This window comes from Amblyraja radiata, chromosome 6, assembly GCF_010909765.2.
Source record: "Amblyraja radiata isolate CabotCenter1 chromosome 6, sAmbRad1.1.pri, whole genome shotgun sequence".
NCBI classification, from domain to species: domain Eukaryota; kingdom Metazoa; phylum Chordata; class Chondrichthyes; order Rajiformes; family Rajidae; genus Amblyraja; species Amblyraja radiata.
The window spans coordinates 8,660,423-8,682,961 of record NC_045961.1 but is presented as its reverse complement, the minus strand read 5'-3'; the positions used below and the strand labels follow the sequence as shown (position 1 = coordinate 8,682,961).

The 22,539-nt window shown below is 48.1% G+C and overlaps 2 protein-coding genes across 2 annotated transcripts in view; one reads left to right on the top strand and one right to left on the bottom strand.

Annotated features, from left to right (window-relative positions):
• xrra1 (X-ray radiation resistance associated 1) overlaps positions 1–7,244 on the bottom strand; it is a 37,573-nt gene extending 30,329 nt beyond the window's left edge. Inside the window, exon 1 of the mRNA XM_033023399.1 lies at positions 7,080–7,244. The gene's annotated coding sequence lies outside the window, so the exon portion shown is untranslated. The remainder of the gene's footprint in view (positions 1–7,079) is intronic.
• Positions 7,245–7,421: 177 nt separating this feature from the next.
• On the top strand, positions 7,422–17,131 carry spcs2 (signal peptidase complex subunit 2). Its single transcript, XM_033022160.1, has 5 exons — positions 7,422–7,536; positions 10,987–11,070; positions 12,994–13,154; positions 14,393–14,527; positions 16,886–17,131. Exons 1-5 carry the CDS (start codon positions 7,498–7,500, stop codon positions 17,070–17,072), a joined length of 606 nt encoding a protein of 201 aa, XP_032878051.1. The 5' UTR covers positions 7,422–7,497; the 3' UTR covers positions 17,073–17,131.
• Positions 17,132–22,539: the final 5,408 nt, after the last annotated feature.

Genomic DNA, 22,539 nt, shown 5'->3' with positions numbered 1-22,539 from the left:
AATCAGAGTTTTCCCTCTCCTAGATGGACTGCGGTCTCAGGCTGACGAGCCCCATCTGCCCGAGACTCGTGGGGGTGGGAGCGTCTACCTTCCCGTGCAGGTCTATAGCAACTGCCCACTGCTCTTATGATGTCTCTGTAATTGTAGCTTTGATGGGGGGGAATCCTTTTTTACATCCATAATGTAGTGGGAGTCCATGGTTTTCTACCTAAAATGGTGGGAAATTGTCTCTGTGAAATGTATTAATGATCTGGATGAGGGAATTGAATGCAACATCTCCAAGTTTACGGATGACACGAAGTTGGGGGGCAGTGTTAGCTGTGAGGAGGATGCTAGGAGGCTGCAAGGTGACTTGGATAGGTTGGGTGAGTGGGCAAATGCAAGGCAGATGCAGTATAATGTGGATAAATGTGAGGTTATCCACTTAGGTGGCAAAAACAGGAAAGTAGACTATTATCTGAATGGTGGGCGATTAGGAAAAGGGGAGATGCAACGAGACCTGGGTGTCATGGTATACCAGTCATTGAAAGTTGGCATGCAGGTGCAGCAGGCAGTGAAGAAAGTGAATGGTATGTTAGCATTCATAGCAAAAGGATTTGAGTACAAGAGCAGGAAGGTTCTACTGCAGTTGTACAGGGTCTTGGTGAGACCACACCTGGAGTATTGCATACAGTTTCAAGTTCAAGTGAGTTCAAGTGAGTTTATTGTCATGTGTCCCTGTATAGGACAATGAAATTCTTGCTTTGCTTAAGCACACAGAAAATAGTAGGCATTTACTACAAAACAGATAAATGTGTCCATATACCATGATATAAATATATACACACATGAATAAATAAACTGATAGTGCAAATAACAGAAGTGGTTGGTAATAGTCAGAGTTTTGTCCGAGCCAGGTTTAATAGCCTGATGGCTGAGGGGAAGTAACTATTCCTGAACCTGGTTGTTGCAGTCTTCAGGCTCCTGTACCTTCTACCTGAAGGTAGCAGGGAGATGAGTGTGTGGCCAGGATGGTGTGGGTCTTTGATGATACTGCCAGCCTTTTTGAGGCAGCGACTGCGATAAATCCCCTCGATGGAAGGAAGGTCAGTGCCGATGATGGACTGGGCAGTGTTTACTACTTTTTGTAGTCTTTTCCTTTCCAGGGCGCTCAAGTTGCCGAACCAAGCCACGATGCAACCGGTCAGCATGCTCTCGACTGTGCACCTGTAGAAGTTAGAGAGAGTCTTCCTTGACAATCCGACTCTCCGTAATCTTCTCAGGAAGTAGAGGCGCTGATGTGCTTTTTTGATGATTGCATTAGTGTTCTCGGACCAGGAAAGATCTTCAGAGATGTGCACGCCCAGGAATTTGAAGCTCTTGACCCTTTCAACCATCGACCCGTTGATATAAATGGGGCTGTGGGTCCCCCTCCTATTCCTTCCAAAGTCCACAATCAGTTCCTTGGTTTTGCTGGTGTTGAGGGCCAGGTTATTGCGCTGGCACCATATGGACAGTTGCTCGATCTCTCTTCTGTACTCTGACTCATCCCCATCAGTGATACGCCCCACAATAGTGGTGTCGTCAGCGAACTTGATGATGGAGTTCGCACTGTGGTTCGCTACGCAGTCATGGGTATAGAGTGAGTACAGCAGGGGGCTGAGCACGCAGCCTTGAGGTGCTCCCGTGCTGATTGTTATTGAGGCTGACACATTTCCACCAATACGAACAGACTGTGGTCTGTGGACGAGGAAGTCAAGGATCCAGTTGCAGAGGGATGCGCAGAGACCCAGTTCTGCGAGTTTGGTAACCAGTTTGGAGGGGATGATTGTGTTAAATGCCGAGCTGTAATCAATGAATAACAGCCTGACATATGAGTTTTTGTTGTCCAAGTGGTCCAGTGCGGAGTGGAGGGCCAGCGAGATCGCATCCACCGTTGATCTGTTGTGGCGGTACGCGAACTGCAGTGGGTCCAGGTTTTTGTCGATGTAGGAGTTGATTTGCTCCATGATTAACCTCTCAAAGCACTTCATCACCACCGGCGTTAGTGCCACTGGTCGATAGTCATTGAGGCATGTCACCTTACTCTTCTTGGGCACCGGTACAATTGATGCCCTTTTAAAGCAGGTGGGGACCTCAGACCTCAGAAGTGAGAGGTTGAAAATGTCCGTAAAAACTCCCGCCAGTTGGTCCGCACAGGTTTTTAGAACACGACCGGGTATACCATCAGGACCAGGTGCTTTTCGGGGGTTCACCCCTCTGAAGGATTTCCTGACATCGGCCTCTGTGACTGAGACTGAAATGCCATCGCATCGAATGGGGGATCGGGAAGGCACATCAGTATTCTCCCTGTCAAAGCGTGCGTAAAACGCATTGAGCTCGTCAGGGAGTGATGTTACACCGGCATTCGAGCTGCCTCCTGGTTTTGCCTTGTAGGAGGTGATTGCATTCAGACCCTGCCACAGCTGCCGAACATCTGTCTCGTCCTCCAGTTTGGAGCAGAAGTCCCGTTTGGCCTTTTTGATGGCCTTACCAAGGTCGTATCTGGTCTTCATGTAGGCCACTGTATCGTTGGAAGTGAATGCCCTGTGTCTGGACTTCAGGAGAGTGCGGATCTCAAAGTTCATCCAAGGTTTCTGATTGGGAAACACTCGGAAGGTTTTTGTAGGGATGCAGTCCTCCACACATTTCTTTATGAAGTCTGTAACGACTGTGGCATATTCGTTCAAGTCCGTTGCCGAGTCCTTGAACATTGCCCAGTCTACAGACTCCAAACAGTCCTGGAGTTGTTCTTCTGCCCCCCCCGACCAGCTCTGTGCTGTCCTCATTTCTGGGGGTGCGCTCTTTAATTGCTGCTTGTAGGCAGGAAGAAGCAGCACCGCGGTATGGTCGGATTTACCGAAGTGAGGGCGAGGGATAGAACGATAGGCATTCTTGATGGTGGTGTAGCAGTGGTCGAGGGTGTTAGGTCCTCTGGTGCAGCAGGAGACATGTTGGTGGAAGTTGGGGAGTGATTTCTTGAGGTTCGCCTTATTGAAGTCCCCAGCAATGGTGGTAAATGCCTCGGGGTAAGACGTCTGGTGTCTGTTGACCACGGCCTGCAGCTCCTCCAGTGCCAGACGGACGTCTGCCTGGGGTGGGATGTAGACCGCGGTCAGGATAACGGAGGTGAATTCTCTCGGGAGGTAGAAGGGACGGCACTTCACCGCCAGATGTTCAAGGTGTGGAGAGCAGGAGTTGGACAGGACTGCCACGTCGGAACACCACGCAGAGTTGACCATGAGGCAGACGCCCCCTCCTCTCCCTTTCCCAGATGCCAGGGTACGGTCCATGCGGTGGATGGAGAACCCTTCAGGCTGGACCGCTGAGTCTGGGGAGCTGGGGGTGAGGCATGTCTCTGTGAAACAGAACACAGAGCATTCCCTCAGCTCCCTTTGATAAAGCAGTCTTGCCCTTAAGTCCTCCACTTTGTTTTCAAGGGACTGTACATTAGCCAGTAGGATAGTAGGGAGAGGGGGCCGAAGTCCCCTGCGCTTCATTCTGACCTGAAGTCCTGCCCGGCGGCCACGTTTCCGGACACAATGGAGGCTTCCCCTTTGTTTCCAGGTGCTGTTCTTGCTGTACCTGCAGTTTCTGTGGACCTGCGCTGGAACGGGGATTCCCTCAAAGTTTTGGTCTCCTAATCTGAGAAAATACATTCTTGCCATAGAGGGAGTACAGAGAAGGTTCAGAGAAGGTTCACCAGACTGATTCCTGGGATGGCAGGACTTTCATATGAAGGCAGTGGATAGACTCGGCTTGTACTCGCTAGAATTTAGAAGATTGAGGGGGGATCTTATAGAAACTTATAAAATTCTTAAGGGGTTGGACAGGCTAGATGCAGGAAGATTGTTCCCGATGTTGTGGAAGTCCAGAACAAGGGGTCACAGTTTAAGGATAAGGGGGAAGTCTTTTAGGACCGAGATGAGAAAACAAATTTTCACACAGAGAGTGGTGAATCTGTGGAATTCTCTGCCACGGAAGGTAGTTGAGGCCAGTTCATTGGCTATATTTAAGAGGGAGTTAGATGTGGCCCTTGTGGCTAAAGGGATCAGGGGGTATGGAGAGAAGGCAGGTACAGGATACTGAGTTGGATGATCAGCCATGATTATATTGAATGGCGGTGCAGGCTCAAAGGGCCGAATGGCCTACTCCTGCACCTATTTTCTATGTTTCTATGTTGCGTGCTAACCCAATGTCTTGCCCTTTGAACTGTTCTCTATTTGGAAGGTGTCTGTACTGTGTATTGATGTATGACCCCATATGTAATTCACTTTAGCTGCTTCTGTTTTCACTGTTACTCTTGTTTAAAATATCTAAGAAAGAACTGCAGATGCTGGAAAAATTGAAGGTAGACAATAATGCTGTAGAAACTCAGCGGGTGATGTAGCATCTATGGAGCGAAGGAATAGGTGACGTTTTGGGTCGAGAATCTTCTTCAGACTGAAAGGGTCTCCACCCGAAACGTCACCTATTCCTTCGCTCCATAGATACTGCCTCAACCGCTGTTTCTCAAGCATTTTTGTCTATCTTTGTTTAAAATATCAGTCTTCTAATAGTATCTACTTCTTCTAACCCTCAAACTTCAATCATATTTACGTTGCTGCAACCCAGGACCCTTCATTCTGAGGTCATTAATTAACCCCACCTCGTACAATATCAAGTCTAGCATATCAAGGTTGAACATGAAGCTGTTCTAAGAAAATATCATGAAATGGAACTCACAACCTCACAGCGTAGGGCTCTGGGACGTGATGGAGGCCAGAGGGATCTTGGATTTATTTTGTTTAAGTAGGAACTGCAGATGCTGAAAAAAATCGAAGGTAGACAAAAGTGCTGAGTTTCTCCAGCATTTTTCTCTACCTTGGATTTATTTAGGATCATCATCTAGGTTCATTGTGATCATGTATTATCTTTCTGCTGACTGGTTAGCACACAACAAAAGCTTTTCACTGTACCTCAGTACACATGGAAATAAACTAAACTGAACTGTAAAATAAGGAATACAGGCACACAATTCCTTGAAAGTGGCCATGTGGGTAGATAGGGTGGCGGCAAAAGCTCTTGACACATGGGCTTTCATCAGTCAGGGAATTGAGTATAGAAAGACACAAAGTGCTAGAGTAACTCAGCAGATCAGGCAGCATCCTTGGAGAGAATGCCAATGGAGTGTGGAAGTTAGAACATTATGTTACAGTTGTACAAGATGTAGGTAAGGCCGCGTTTGGAGTATTGGGATCAGTTTTGGCCACCCTCTGCTGCAGGACAGATGTCGAGGAAACACTTTTTCTCACAGAGAGTGGTGAGTCTGTGGAATTCTCTGCCTCAGAGGGCAGTGGAGGCCGGTTCTCTGGATGCTTTCAAGAGAGAGCTAGATAGGGCTCTTAAAAATAGCGGAGTCAGGGGATATGGGGAGAAGGCAGGAACGGGGTACCGATTGGGGATGATCAGCCATGATCACATTGAATGGCGGTGCTGGCTTGAAGGGCCGAATGGCCTACTCCTGCACCTATTGTCTATTGTCTATTAAGCTGGAAAAAGGTGCAGGGAAGATTTACGAGCTTGTGCCAGGACTCGAAATTCTGACCTGTCGGGAGAGGTTGGACAGGCTAGGAATTTATTCCTTGGAGCGCAGGAGGCATAGGGGTGATGTTACAGAGGTGTATAAAATCATGAGAATAGATGGGGTGAATGCCCCTTACTCAGGTCTTTTACCCAGAGTAAGGGAATCAAGAACCACGTGATTAAGGTACACACACCCTCACTGCCCCTTCACCAGGTGCATACACCTTCACTGCCCCTTCACCAGGTCCCGACACATTCACTGCCTCCCCCCTGAACAGGTGTCCCCACCTTCACTAAGTGCACACATCTTCATTATCCCTTCTTCGCCAGGTGCCCACAACTTCACTGTTCTCCCTTCACCAGGTGCACATCATCATTATCTCCCATTCTCCAGGTGAGCACACCTTCACTGCCCCCCCTTCACCAGGTGCCCACACCTTTACCGCCTCTCCCCACCCCCCCCTTCACCACCGCAGGTGGCGGAGCGGCAGAGTTTGCTGCCTTACAGCGCTTGCAGCGCCAGAGACCCAGGTTCGATCCCGACTACGGGTGCTGTCTGCACGGAGTTTGTACGTTCTCCCCATGACCTGCGTGGGGTTTCTCTAAGATCTTTGGTTTCCTCCCACACTCCAAAGACGTACAAACCTTGTAGGTTAATTGGCTGAGTATGTAAAGGGTCCCTAGTGTGCCTAGGGTGGTGTCAGTCTGCGGGGATCACTGGTCAGTGCAGACTCGGTGGGTCGAAGGGTCTGTTTCCACGCTGTATCTGTAAACTAAACCAGGTGCCCTTACTTTTACTGCTCCTCCCCTCCCTTCAGGTGCCCACACCTTTACTGCCCCTTCACCAGTGCCCACACCTTTACTGCCTCTCCCCCCCTTAACCAGGTGCCCACACCTTTGCTGCTCCTCACCTCCCCTTCAGGTGCCCACACCTTTACTGCCCCTTCACCAGGTGCCCACACCTTTGCTGCTCCTCACCTCCCCTTCAGGTGCCCACACCTTTACTGCCCCTTCACCAGGTGCCCACACCTTTACTGCACTCCCCCCTTAACCAGGTGCCCACACCTTTACTGCCCCTTCACCAGGTGCCCACACCTTTACTGCACTCCCCCCTTAACCAGGTGCCCACACCTTTACTGCCCCTTCACCAGGTGCCCACACCTTTACTGCACTCCCCCCTTAACCAGGTGCCCACACCTTTGCTGCTCCTCCCCTCCCTTCAGGTGCCCATATCTTTACTGCCCCTCCCCCCTTAACCAGGTGCCCACACCTTTACTGCCCCTCCCCCCTTAACCAGGTGCACACACCTTTACTGCCCTCCATATGACTGACTTGGCAAATGGAATTCCTTGTATGTTGCAAAACATACTTGCCTAATAAAGCATTCTTGTATTGTATTAGCCAGGTACACACACTCCACTGTACCCCCTTCACCAGATGCCCTCGCCTTCCATCCACACCGTGCTCATCCCACCCTCTCATCGCGCCCCCTTTACCTGTTCTGTGTGACAGGCGGGATGTTACACCTAAACCTCCCTGAGTGTCCGGTGACGCCCCTGTTCCCTCGCTGCCGCCTGTGTTACAGGTTGAATGTCGCCTGTATTGGAACAGTCGCCATCACGGCGCCCGCCGCTTGAGCCGGTAACTATGGCAACCGCCGCCGATGATGGCCGCCTGGTCGCGACGGACCACAATACCCACAAGGCTCTGCGACGGGCGTCTGTCGACGTTGACCGGCGCGCGCGCGCAACGCCCTTCTGGGAGGTGGAGTTTAGTTAGGCGCGCGTGCGCATGGGCGTCGCTGCCACCCCGTCTGCCGGCCTCTGTGACGTGTGGAGACGGGGCGGCCTCCTATTGGCCGGCCTGCAGCGCGCGCGCCCGCGACAGCGCAAGCGCCACACACACACACACAAAATGGCGTCGAGGGCGACCAAGAACGGCTTCCTGTCCAAAGTAAGTCCTGTTGTTGCCGCATGGCCGGCCGCGCCTCTACCCCCCCGACTAGTGTCTAGTCTGAATAGTCTTGTCTAGCCTCTAGTCGACTGTCTAATCTAGTCTGTCTGGCCTGAAGAAAGGTCTCGATCCGAAATGTCACCCGTTCCTATTCAGAGATGCTGCCTATCCTGCTGAGTTACTCCAGCTTTTTGTCTCATAACTTCGGTGCAAACCAGCATGTGCAGTTCTTATTCTGTGAAGTTCCATATGGCAGGCTGCTCTGGAAGAGGTTTTCAAGAGAGAGTTAGATTTAACTCTTAGGGCTAACGGAATCAAGGGATATGGGGGAAAAGCAGGAACGGGGAACTGTTTTTAGATGATCAGCCATGATCATATAGAATGGCGTTGCTGGCTCGAAGGGCCGAATCAAAGATTATAGAGGAGCTTCTCTATAATCTTTGGGCCGAATGGCCTACTCCAGTACATATTTTTCTATGTTCTCTATTCCATATGGTAGGCTGCTCTGGAAGGTTAGATTGCATGGGATCCATGGAGAGATAGCTGAATGGATAGAAAATTGGCTCCATGGAAGGAAGCAGATGTGATGGTGGAAGGTTGCTTCTCGTTCCAGAAGCCCGTGGTGTGTTCGATGCTGAGCCGGTTACTGTTTGTCCTGTTATCAATGATTTGGATGAGAACATGCATGGCAAGTTTGCAGATGACGCAAAAGTGGGTGGTTTTGCTGATAGTGATAATGTCCCACATTGGTGATTAGTGGGCAAAGTTAGGGCACATGCTGTTCGGGGTAGTGTACTAACATGGATAGAAAATTGGTTGGCAGACAGGAAACAAAGAGTAGGGATTAACGGGTCCCTTTCAGAATGGCAGGCAGTGACTAGTGGGGTACCGCAAGGCTCGGTGCTGGGACCGCAGCTATTTACAAAATACATCAATGATTTGGATGAAGGGATTCAAAGTAACATTAGCAAATTTGCAGATGACACAAAGCCGGGTGGCAGTGTGAACTGTGAAGAGGATGCTATGAGAATGCAGGGTGACTTGGACAGGTTGGCAGATGTAGTTTAATGTGGACAAATGTGAGGTTATCCACTTTGGTAGCAAAAACAGCAGGGCAGATTATTATCTAAATGGTGTCAAGTTGGGAAAACGGAAAGTACAACGGGATCTGGGGATTCTTGTTCATCAGTCAATGAAAGTAAGCATGCAGGTACAACAGGCAGTGAAGAAAGCGAATGGCATGTTGGCCTTCATAACAAGAGGAATCGAATATAGGAGCAAAGAGGTCCTTCTGCGTTGAGTATAGGAGTAAAGAAGTCCTTCTCCAGTATAAACCTAGTGAGACCGCACCTGGAATATTGTGTGCAGTTTTGGTCCCCTAATTTGAGGAAGGACGTTCTTGCTATTGAGGCAGTGCAGCGTAGGTTCAGAAGGTTAATCCCCGGATGGTGGAACTGTCATATGCTGAGAGAATGGAGCGGCTGGGCTTGTATACTGGAGTTTAGAAGGATGAGAGGGTATCTTATTGAAACATATAAGATTATAAAGGATTTGGATACGCTAGAGGCAGGAAACATGTTCCCGATGTTGGGGGAGTCCAGAACCAGGGGCAATTTGGAATATTTTGGAGGACCAAGAATCCAAGAACCAGGAACAGTTTAAGAATAAGGGGTAAGCCATTTAGAACAGAGATGAGGAAACACTTTTCACACTGAGTTGTGAGTCTGTGGAATTCTCTGCATCGGAGGGCAGTGGAGGCCGGTTCTCTGGATACTTTCAAGAGAGAGCTAGATAGGGCTCTTAAAGATAGAGGAGTCAGGGGATATGGGCAGAAGGTGGGAACGGGGAACTGATTGTGGATGATCACATTAAATGGCAATGCTGGCTTGAAGGGCCGAATAGCCTACTCCTGCACCTATTGTCTATTGATTAACACTATCCTGCACACACTAGGGGTAATTTACAATTTTACCAATTTGTCTATAAACCGATTAAGTCCAGGCTCACCATCATTCACCCATTAAATGTTTCTCCCAGCTTACATACCAGCATTTTGTGTCTATCTTTGATTTAAACCAGCATCTGTAGTTCTTTCCTACACAGGATGTGGAATAGAAATAGGTAAAGATGCAAAAGGTTTTGATAAGATATTTAAGCATGGATTATTTTCACGGAGCCAGGTGTAGTTTTAAAGTTCAATGAATTGACCATGTGGTTAAGGATTTTTTCAGTACTGAGTTGTTAAGATGTGAAATTCTCTGTTGAAAATTATGAAGAAAATTGAATAAATGAATACGTTTTAGAATTGAAACTGATAATTATAAAATTAAAGAAAAGAATGAGAATTAGACAAATGTTGCCCTGAATGAATGAATGCATGTTGTTTCCAGAATGAAGTCTAAAATTTGGGAGCAGGTTAAGTGGCTATGTGACATGAGATTTGAATCTTTTGAGTTATTCTCCCCATAATTCAATGATCGCCCCATCGTCGAGCACATTTGGGATAGGTCATAAGGTGATAAGATGTGAAAGGAGCAGAATTAGGCCATTCAGCCCATCAAGTCTATGCAATTCAATCATGGCATATCTATCTCTCCCTCGCAACCCCTTTCTCCTGCCTTCTCCCCATAACCCCTAACACCAATGCTAATCAAGAATCTATCTGCATTCCACAGATTCACCACCCTCTGACTAAAGAAATTCCTTCAATTCTGAGGCTGTGACCTCTAGTCCTAGACTCTCTCACTAGTGGAAACATCCTCTCCACATCCACTCTATCCACGCCTTTCACTATTTGGTACGTTTCAATTGTTCTAAACTCTAGCGAGTACAGGCCCAGTGCCGTCAAACAATCATCATAGGTTAACCCACTCATTCCTGGGATCATTCTCGTAAACCTCCTCTGGACCCTCTCCAGGGCCTGCACATCCTTCCTCAGATATGGTGCCTAAGATTGCTCACAATACTCCAAATGTGGCCTGACCAGCGCCTTATAGTGCCTCAGCATTGCATCCCTGTTTTTGTATTCTGGCCTCTTGAAATAAATGCCAGCATTGCGTTAGCCTTCTTTTCTACTGATTCGACTTGAAGATTAACTTTTTTGGGAATCCTGCACCAGCACTCCCAAGTCTCTTTGCACCTCCGATTTCTGGATTCTTTCCCCATTTAGAAAATAGTTTACGCTATTTAGTAGGATAACTGATTTACCGACCATATGGGAATGGATGGAGATTGTATGGGGAGGTGAATTTGAAACAGATGATTGCCTTTGGTCTCATTGGCTTTCGAGGCTGTAGCCCAAATGCAATAGGACTAGGCCAGAATGCCAACTTAGTTGGCATGGACAATGTGGGCTGAAGGGCCTGTTTCTGTGCAGTATAACTCCATTGTTGCACCACAGTTCCAGAGGATGCGACATATTTCTGTGATCTTAATATTTTTTTCTCATAGTGGAAGATTGATGACAAGCCAATTAAGATTGATAAGTGGGATGGTGCGGCTGTGAAAAATGCCTTGGACGACGCTGCCAAAAAGGTAGGCAACGTGAATTTCTTGCAGTTTAACCAGTTCACCTGGCCAGTAAAAGTCCTGCTGGTTAATGGGTTGCAGTCTGGAACAGTCTGAATATTTTATCCTGCCAGTAAATGACTTAACTTTGCACGTGGATAAACACAATTAAGAAATTATGCTAAGCATGCTATAAGTGTAAACTAAATGCTGAATTGAAATGTAAACTAAAATCTAATGCTGAATATAAAATGAAAACTGAATATAAAATGTAAACAACATGTAAACTTGTGAATGTAGTTTGAGGAGCTTCTCAGTGGAGTGTAAATGGTAATCTGCGTGACACACTAACTTGAGTTCTGTCTACAAATACATCCTGAAGGGCCTTTTTCGTCGACTGCCGGCACCCGTCATAGGTCGTTGCAGGTTGCCGAAACTTCTCAGCATGATGGAAATCCAGCGACGACCAGAACAAGGTACGACTCTTTGGGTGACTACTCACGACCATACAGGCTTCATCCCGCGACATGTCGCTGGGGTGTCGCCTGTATGGTCGTGAGTCGTCTCCTCAGTTGCCCAAAGAGTCGAAGCGTCTTTCTGGTCGCCGCTGGATTTTCAACATGTTGAAAATTTTCGGTGACATGCAACGGGCTTTGGCGGGTGCTGGCAGTCGCCGAAAAAGTTGCGTAAGTGGGACAGGCTCATGACTTTGAGTATTTTCCAACTTTACTTTTTTTAAATTTAACTAGACCAAGTGCAGACCCGTTGGGTCTGTTCCCCCAACGTACGGTTGCGTGGAGGGGGGGGAAGCATGCGGCGTCACACACACTAACTACCCCCGCACACACGCTAACTTCCCCCTTGATATTATATTAATATTATTAATTTGCTCCTTTTACCCCATAACGGCCCTATCTACTGACGCATAGCCCCCAACTCGCAGGCGCTTCTAGAGAGGGAGGGGAGGAGGTAGAGAGCGTGGGCAGAGACAGAGAGAGGGGCAAGAGACAGAGGGAGAGGGAGGGTGGGAAGGGAGGGGGAGAGGTGGGCGGAGAGGTAGGGGAAGGGGGGGGAGAGGTGGGGGGAAGGGGGGGGAGAGGGGGGTATGGATGGGAGGAGCGAAGGGGGTGAGGGGGGGAGGAGAGGGGGGGTTGTTACCGAACTGAACTCACTGTGGAATGAATCCATTAACGGAGCCACTCTGCTGCTGGATTCTACGTTGTCCCTGCCTTCCCTCTGGAAGCCTCCTCGTCCCCATCAGATGCCGAGTTCCCAGAGCCCTGGTTAAACGCGGGGGCCGCTCACGGTTAAGTCTGTGAAAGTGGCCCCATCAGAGACTGTGAGCAGCAGCAGGGTTCACTATAGAAAGGACCATTGCGCCTATTGTAGCGGTTCTGGCAACAGCCGGCGTTCTGCTCTGTCTGGGGGGAGAGGGCGAGTGGGGGTGAAGGGGGGGAGAGGAGTGGGAGAGGAAGGAAGGATGGGCGAGAGAGGTGAAGTGGGGGGGGGGGGGGTTGGAGTGAGCGGGCAGGCGGGCGGGCTGGAGTCCAGCAGCGGGAGGCATGGCGCGAGAGTACTTGGAGGCATACTGGAGGCAGGTGGGCCTGGATTTGTCGGCATGTGGGCATTGTGACTTCAGCAGCTGGTAAGAGCCGTTTAGATCTTAAAAATTGAGTGTTGTTTGAATTTTGTGATCAATTTTACTCAAAATCTGGGGAAATAATTGACCAAGGAGTGGATGTGCGAATGTAAAAGTAAAATCGCTAGCGAAATGGTAAATATGTCGGCATTTTTGCGTCTGGTTTGCGCGGAGTAACGAATCAAATGCAAAACGCCGTACACACACACACACACACACACACACAGAGTTTTAAAAGTACATAGATTTACTGTCACGTGCCATCGTTATCCATTTGAATTCCTCACATTTAGCTTTTGCCTCTGTCCTAGGTTATTCTGGAGAAGTACGGGTATGAGGAGAATTATGGCCTGATTGATGGTCGACTCCTCATCTGCACCATCTCCTGCCTCTTTGCGATAGTTGCCCTGATCTGGGACTATATGCATCCTTTTCCAGAGTCAAAGAACGTACTTGCCGGCTGTGTGCTATCATATCCTTTTATTTGGAAGTGATGTACCACTTTAGCAGTGATAAAAGTCCCACATATTTAGGATGTGACACTATAAGTACTTGTTTTATGTGCCTTCTACAAGAGGGCATGGTGGCGCAGCGGTAGAGTTGCTTCCTTATAGCGTTTGCAGCGCCATTGACCCGGGTTTGATCCTGACTACGGAGGCTGTCTGAACGGAGTTTGTACGTGCTCCCCGTGACCTGCGTGGGTTTTCTCCTAGCTCTTCGGTTCCTCCCACACTCCAAAAACGTGCAGGTTTGTAGGTTAATTGGCTTGGTGTATGTGTAAATTGTCCCTGGTGTGTGTGGGATAGTGTTAATGTGCAGGGATCGCTGGTCGGCACGGACCCGGTGGGCCGAAGGGCCTGTTTCCGCGCTGTATCTCTAAACTAAACTAAATTACAAGTGCTTGCTAAAGGCAATTCACTGCTATATATTGGGAAACACGGCTGAAAATTGTGCACCTTAGGCTGCTGTAAATTTCAACAAGGTAGAAACATAGAAATTAGGTGCAGGAGTAGGCCATTCGGCCCTTCGAGCCTGCACCGCCATTCAATATGATCATGGCTGATCATTCAACTCAGTATCCCGTACCTGCCACTATACAGGTAGTGACTGTATAGATCCGAGTTGGTTTATTATTGTCACGTGTACCAATACAAAAACTTGAGTTTTGCTCGCTATTCAGATAAATCGTACTACATATAAGATTATTAAGGGATTGGACATGCTAGAGGCAGGAAACATGTTCCCGATGTTGGGGGAGTCCTGAACCAGGGGCCACAGTTTAAGAATAAGGGGTAAGCCATTTAGAACGGACAAGGAAACACTTTTTTTAACAGAGAGTGGTGAGCCTGTGGAATTCTCTGCCTCAGAGGGCGGTGGAGGCCGGTTCTCTGGATACTTTCAAGAGAGAGCTTGATGGGGCTCTTAAAGATAGCGGAGTCAGGAGATATGGGGAGAAGGCAGGAACAGGGTACTGATTGGGGATGTTCAGCCATGATCACATTGAATGGCGATGCTGGCTCGAAGGGCCAAATGGCCTACTCCTGCACCTATTGTCTACACGTAAGTACAACAGGGAGTGAAGTAAAGTCACTAGCAGTGAAGTTGACCTTCCAGTTAATGTTCCGTTGGCCTTCCAAAGTGTGTCAGTTGTACCCGACTTTGTGTTTTGTGCAGAAGCAGTACATTCTGTTTTCTTTAACAACATTGCACCTATTTTGTTATGATGGGAATTCTCACATTTTATACTTCGTACAAAGAGAGAAGCATATTTTTAATTGCGATACAGAAAGACCCTGCTGGATTGGATCCTGGAGATACCTGGCAGCTGTCGTCATCTCTGCGGAGGTACTGAACTTTAACTTCTCTCCAAGCCACGCAACAGGAAAGAATGCAGAGGAAGATATGAGGATGGTGCCAGGACTTGAGCGCCTGAGCTATAGAGAGAGGACTCTCCCCCTTGGAACGTTGCGGGGTGATTTTATGTAGAGTGTTTAAAATCATGAGGGGAGTGAATAGGTTGAATGCACAGTCTTTTACCCATAGTATAGGTATCAAGAACCAGACAGCAGGCAGTGAAGAAAGTGAATGGCATGTTGGCATTTACAACACGAGGAGTTGAGTATAGGAGCAAAGAGGTCCTTCTGCAGTTGTACAGGGCCCTAGTGAGACCACACCTGGAGTATTGTGTGCAGTTTTAGTCTCCTAATTTGAGGAAGGACATTCGTGCTATTGAGGGAGTGCAGCGTAGTTTTACAAGGTTAATTCCCGGGATGGCGGGATTGTCATATGCTGAGAGAATGGAGCGGCTGGGCTTGTATACTCTGGAGTTTAGAAGAATGAGAGGGGATCTTATTGAAACATAAGATTATTAAGGGTTTGGACACGCTAGAGGCAGGAAATATGTTCCCGATGTTGGGGGAATCCAGAACCAGGGACCACAGTTTAAGAATAAGTGGTAAGCCATTTAGAACGGAGACGAGGAAGCACTTTTTCTCACAGAGAGTTGTGAGTCTGGAATTCTCTGCCTCAGAGGGAGGCAGATTCTCTGGATACTTTCAAGAGAGCTAGATAGGGCTCTTGAAGATAGCGGGGATATGGGGAGAAGGCATGAACGGGGTACTGATTGGGGATGATCAGCCATGATCACATTGAATGGCGGTGCTGGGCCGAATGGCCGAGTGCTGCACCTATTGTCTATTGTCAGAGGACGTAGGGTTAATGTGACGGGGAAAGATGTAATAAGAACCCGAAAGGCAACGTTTTCACTCGGGGTGATGGGTATAAAGCATGAGCTGCCAGAGGAAGTAGTTGAGGCGGGTATTATAACAACATTTAAAAAAACACTTGGATAGTTTGAAATGTATGGGCAAAAGCAGGCAAATGGGACCAGATTCAATGGGGTATCTTGGCCAGCATGGATCAGTTGGGACGAAGGTGTTGTATGCGACGAATGATGGGGTGGAAGGTGAGGACTAGGGGGACTCTGTCTCTGTTGCGACTAGGGGGAGCAAGGGCAGAGCTGTGGGGTACTGAGGAGACACGAGTGAGGGCCTCATCTGTGATGCGGGGGGGGGGGGGGGGGGGGGAATCCCCGTTCTCTAAAGAATGAGGACATCTTGGATGTTCTAGTATGGAACACCTCATCTTGGGTGCAGATGCGGCGTAGACAGAGGAATTGGGAGAAGGGGAATAGAGTCTTTGCACGAAGCAGGGTAGGAAGAAGTGTAGTCGAGATAGTTGTGGGAGTCAGTGGGTTTGTAATAGACGTCAGTCAATAGTCTATTGCTTGTGATGGAGTCTGTGAGATAACGAAAGGGGAGGGAGGTGTCGGAGACGGTCCAAGTAATTTTGAGTGCAGGATGGCAATTGGTGGTGAAGTTGAGGTTGGTTTGTGTGATGGTCTGGGCTGCGTCCACAGCTCCCTTGGTCTTGGATGGTGCTGTTTCCAAACCAGGCTGTGATGTATCCCGATAGTATTAGACGGAAGTCTAGAATGTATTTTGATTTAATTTGCCACGTTATTGAGCTGTGTCTCAGCCAGCTATTTAGATGAGGTGGCCGGTTAAAGTGAACTAGGACACGTATTGTTTAAGAAAGAACTGCAGATGCTGGAAAGATTGAAGGTAGACAAAAATGCTGGAGAAACTCGGGTAAGGCAGCATCTATGGAGCGAAGGAATAGGTGACGTTTTGGGTCGAGACCCTTCTTCAGATTGAAGAAGGGTCTCGGATGTTCTAGTATGGAACACTTCATCTTGGGCGCAGATGCGGCGTAGACGGAGGAATTGGGAGAAGGGGAATAAAGTCTTTGCAGGAAGCAGGGTGGGAAGTGTAGTTGAGATAGTTGTGGGAGTCAGTGGGTTTGTAATGGACGTCAGACAATAGTCTATTTCTTGTGATGGAGTGTGTGAGATCAAGAAGGGGGGTGGGGAAGGGTCTTGACCCGAAACGTCACCTATGCCTTCGCTCCCTAGATGCTGCCTCACCCGCTGAGTTTCTCCAGCATTTTTGTCTGCCTAGAACACATATTGAGTCCTTTCACGTTGCCATGAATCTTGCCTGCGATGGTCAGGGGAGCAAGTCGCTGGCCAGTGGTTGCAGGGAGAGTGCAGTTTGTGAGCTTGCTAATGAAATAAATTTGTCCTGCCCCCTGTAAGACTGGAAGATGATTGCCCTGCATTAACGTTGTAATTCTGTTCTCCAGGTTTGATGACCAGTACACCCTGAGAATGACCTTCATCGATGGGCGGACCAACCAGGAGCGGGAGAGGGAATTTACCAAGTCCCTCGAGTACTTCTTCGATGATTCTGGGACCATGGTGATGGATCTGTTTGAGCCAGAAGTGTCGAAACTGCATGATTCTTTAGGGAAGAAGAAAAAGATGAAATAAGAGTCTGTATGTGCTTTGCATTGTGTTGTACTGCTGGGATCGTACTCAAGAAAAGAAAGGAAAAAAAACACACGTTTGTCAATGTTGTTGTAATTGCATCCCGCTCGCTGGCTGCTCTCCCGCAGGCTTGTTTGTATTTACCAACAGCAGCGAATATTTATACCACACCTTTGTAACGTAGTGAAATATCCCCGGGCAAGTTGCAGGAGGGCTCGACTCTTTGCCAAAGTTGCAAATGATCTGGTTCAACCTCTGGCTCTGACCCAGGGCATTGGCTGGCAAACAGAATTATGGAGGGTTATGGACCAAACGCAGGCAAGTTGGGACTAGACAATAGGTGCAGGAGAAGGCCATTCGGCCCTTCGAGCCAGCACCGCCATTCAATGTGATCATGGCTGATCATCCCCAATCAGTACCCCGTTCCTGCCTTCTCCCCATATCCCCTGACTCTGCTATTTTTTAAGAGCTCTATCTAGCTCTCTCTTGAAAGCATCCAGAGAACCTGCCTCCACTGCCCTCGTTACAGAGAATTCCATAGACTCACCACTCTCTGTGAGAAAAAGTGTTTCCTCGTCTCCATTCTAAAAGGGTTACCCCTTATTCTTAAACTGTGGCCCCTGGTTCTGGACTCCCCCAACATGTTTCCTGCCTCTAGCGTGTCCAAGCTCTTAATAATCTTATATGTCTCAATGAGATATCTTCTCATCCTAAACTCCATAGTGTACAAGCCCAGCTGCTCCATTCTCTCAGCAAATGGCTCCATTCTCTCAGCATATGGCTCCATTCTCTCAGCATCTGGCTCCATTCTCTCAGCATATGACCAGGGTAGCTGGGACATTGTTGGACGAGTTGGGCCGAAGGGCCTGTTTCCACGCTTTATCACTCTATGACTCAATAAATGAACATGTTTATTGGCCAAGTATTCACATACAAGGAATTTGCCTTGGTGCTCCGCCCGCAAGTGCCAACATGACATACAGTGACAGTTAGGAATGACACATAAAACATTAACAGTAAAACATTATTGATTAAACAAGTGAACTAAATAAAATACCAATACAATGAGTGGGTGATATCCCTGGTTTAGTTTAAAGATACAGTGTAGAAACACGCCCTTTGGCCCACCGCGTCCACGCCAACTTCGATTACCTAGGATGTTTCAACTAGAACGTTTCCTCTCCTCCATTAGAAGTCGGACGTGCAGCCTGAAAATTTAGTAGTTTATTATTGTCACGTGTACTGAGGTACAGTGAAAAGCTTTTGTTTGCCTGCTATCCAGTTCGACATGAATGCAATCAAGCCGTCAGATAAAGAGTACACCATTTAGTGCAAGATGGAGAGTGAGGACATAGGTTACTGAAGTTTCTCAGGTCTTCTTCCCACTGGGTAACATGGGTGAAACTTGGGAGAGGAGTTGGGTGGAGGGGTGAGAGGATGACTACCAGTGTCTCATTACAGTATCTCTTATCAATCTAGCGCTGCCTGTCTGGCTCAGTTTATTTCCTGAGCAGGTTTTATGTAAAGAATTCCCAGTTTGTCTGCATTTGCCACAGCGTGGCACGGTGGCGCAGCGGTAGAGTTGCTGCCTTGCAGCGCTTTTAGCGCCAGATACCTCTCGGGTTTTCTCCGAGATCTTCGGTTTCCTCCCACACCAAAGACGTACAGGTTTGTAGGTTAATTGACTTGGTGTAAATGTAAATTGTCCCTAGTGTGTGTAGCACAGTAAAGTATCCTTTATTGTCATTCAGACTTTTCAGTCTGAACGAAATTTTGTGCCGTGCAGTCATAACATAGAATAAAATAACAAAACACACAATAAACACAGATTTAACATCCACCACAGTGAGTCTACCAGACCCTCCTCACTGTGATGGAAGGCAAAAGTCATAAAGTCCTTGTCTCTTTCTTCCATCCTTGTTCTCCCTCTGTGTTGAGGCAATCGGATAGTGGCGATAGGATAGTGTTAGTGTGCGGGGATCGCTGGTCTGTGCAGACTGGGTGGGCCGAAGGGCCTGTTTCCGCGTTTTATCTCGAAACAAAACAAAGTCTGAAGAAGGGTCTCGACCCGAAATATCACCCATTCCACCAGAGATGCTGCCTGTCCCGCTGAGTTACCCCAGCATTTTGTGTGTATCTTCGATTTAAACCAGCATCTGCCGTTCTTTCCTAAACTAAAGTAGGGATGAGTTAATGCATTTCAAAGCAAACTCAAGTGGTTAAGAGAGTTTGGCACTTCCAAATACAACCAGAGATCGCGGGGCATTTGAGTATTCTGCTGTAGGATTATATTACATCAGTTGTAGTCAGGACCTCTTCAACATTGTGTAGGAACGAACTGCAGATGCTGGTTTAAATCAAAGATAGACACAAAATGCTGGAGTAACTCAGTGGGACAGGCAGCATCTCTGGAGAGAAGGAATGGGTGACGTTTCAGGTCGAGACCCTTCTTCAGACAAAGTCACGGGGAAGGAAAAAGAGAGATATAGACGATGATACAGAGAGAAGTAGAACAAATGAATGAAAGATGTGCAAAAAAGTAACAATGATAAAGGAAACAGGTTTGCTGTAGCTAGGTGAGAACGAAAAGCTGGTGTGACTAGGTTGTGGGAGGGATAGAGGGAGGGAATGCCGGGGCTACTTGAAGTGAGTGAAGTCAATATTCATACCACTGGGCTGTAAGCTGGACCGAGCGAAATATGAGATGCTGTTCCTCCAATTTACGTTTGGCCTCACTCTGACAATGGAGAAGACCCAGGACAGAAAGATCAGTGTGGGAATGGGAAGGAGAATTAAAGTGTTTAGCAACCGTGAGATCAGGTATGTCCAGGCGGACTGATCAAAAGTGTTCAGCGACAAGTCAAGTCAACTTTATTTGTCACATACACATACAAGAAGTGCAGTTAAATGAAAACGGCAATGCCTGCGGATTGTGCAAAAACAACAGAACTGAACCAGTAATTACATTTTAGAAAAATAAAAAGACACAACACAACAGTAAATTAGTCCCTGGTGAGATCAGTTTACAGTCCTGATGGCCTGTGGGAAGAAACTCCGTCTCATCCTCTCTGTTTTCACAGCGTGACAGCGGAGGCGCTTGCCTGACCGTGGCAGCTGGAACGGTCCGTTGCAGGGGTGGTAGGGGTCCCCCATAATCTTGCTAGCTCTGGATCTGTGTATAGGTCCTGGGGGGGGAGGGAGGGAGGGAGGGAGAGGAGGGGGAGGAGAAGGAGGAGAAGAGCCTTCCTGTCCTGGGCAGAGCTGGTCCCAAACCAGATGGTGATGTTTCCGGACAAGATGCTTTCTACAGCCCCAGAGTAGAAGCACTGAAGGATCCTCGGAGAGACTCTGAATTTCCTCAGCTGACTGGGGTGGTACGGGCGCTGTCTTGCCTTCCTGATCGGCCAGTCTAGGTTTGGTCTCGCCGATGCATAAGAGTCCACATCTTCAACAGCGGATACAGTAGCTGAGATTGGATGAGGTGCAAGTGAACCTCTGCCTAACCTGAAAGGACTGTCGGTGTCCCTGGACAGAGTCGAGGGAGGATTACTTCTTCAACATGGTCTTGCTACACAATTTAAAACCTTGTGCCAATTAACTCGTCTGCACATGGTGTCAATGGGGAATATCACAATGATACATGGGTAGGAAAGGTTTAGAGGGATGTGGACTGATGGGACCAGTATGGATGGGGCAACTTGGTCGGCATAGGCAAGTTGGGCCGAAGGGCCATTTTCTGTGCTGTATGATTGTGGATTGTCACCTTGTCGTGGTGGAGAAGCTTGTGTGGACCTGAGATCCTGTGAGCGATGCTGTCTGGAGCTATGCTCCTGGTAGGGCCACCCATGGCGGTAAGGTCGAGGGGGAGGTCTCTGACAAAGAGCGATCCAACCAAGACCTCAACGGTGGAACATGCGGAGGACGATGGCTGACCTTAGTGGGCATCACAACGGCTGGGAAGGCGGATGAAGGCTGCAGCAGAAAAGGGTCTCCAGTCGTCTTGGACTCCATGACACTGGATCCTGACCCAGATCTGTCAAGGACCGTGGGGTGGGTGTCTGTGCACCAGTCTCCCCACGTTAAACAAAGTCACGCACAGGAGTCCTCCAACCCTGGAGACACCCATGGTCAGCCACGACCGAAGGGGGTTTAAGAAGATTGTGGCTGGAGATAGAGGTAACTGCGGATGCTAGAATCTTAAACAAAATACTCGAGGATCGCAGGCGGGGGGGGGGGGGGGGGGGGGGGGGGGGTGCATCTGCAGAGGCAATGGAAAGATGATGTTTCAGGTTAGAACCCCTCTTCAGATTTCCACAGTCTGCGGAGTGGTCCTGAGCCAGAATGTCATCTGTTCATTCCCTCCACAGATGCTCCCTGGCCCGCTGAGTTACCCCAGCACTGGAGTTTAGTGGCTGTCTTTCTATTTCTTGGTTAGTACAGGTATCAGAGGTTATGGGGAGAAGGCAGGAGAATGGGGTTAGGAGGGAGAGATAGATCACCCATGATGGAATGGTGGAGTAGAGACGATGGGCAAATTCGACTCCTATCACTTATGATTTTCTGTGAGCGTTTACTTCTGTTAAGTGGATATGTAGACAATAGGTGCAGGAGTAGGCCATTTTTAAAAAGGGAGGGAGAGAGAAAACGGGGAATTACAGACCAGTTAGTCTAACGTCGGTAGTGGGGAAATTGCTAGAATCAGTTATTAAAGATGGGATAGCAGCACATTTGGAAAGTGGTGAAATTATTGGACAAAGTCAGCATGGATTTATGAAGAGTAAATCATGTCTGACGAATCTTATAGAATTTTTCGAGGATGTAACTAGTAGAGTGGATAAGGGAGAACCAGTGGATGTGTTATATCTGGACTTTCAGAAGGCTTTCGACAAGGTTCCACATAAGAGATCAGTATACAAACTTAAAGCACATGGTATTGGGGGTTCAGTATTGATGTGGATAGAGAACTGGTTGGCAGGCAGGAAGCAAAGAGTAGGAGTAAACGGGTCCTTTTCACAATGGCAGGCAGTGACTAGTGGAGTACCGCAAGGCTCAGTTCTGGGACCCCAGCTATTTATGATATATATTAATGATTTGGACGAGGGAATTGAATGCAACATCTCCAAGTTTGCGGATGACACGAAGCTGGGGGGCAGTGTTAGCTGTGAGGAGGATGCTAGGAGGCTGCAAGGTGACTTGGATAGGCTGGGTGAGTGGGCAAATGCATGGCAGATGCAGTATAATGTGGATAAATGTGAGGTTATCCACTTTGGTGGCAAAAACAGGAAAGTAGATTATTATCTGAATGGTAGTCGATTAGGAAAGGGGGAGATGCAACAAGACCTGGGTGTCATGGTACACCAGTCATTAAAAGTAGGCATGCAGGTGCAGCAGGCAGTGAAGAAGGCGAATGGTATGTTAGCATTCATAGCAAAAGGATATGAGTATAGGAGCAGCAGGGAGGTTCTACTGC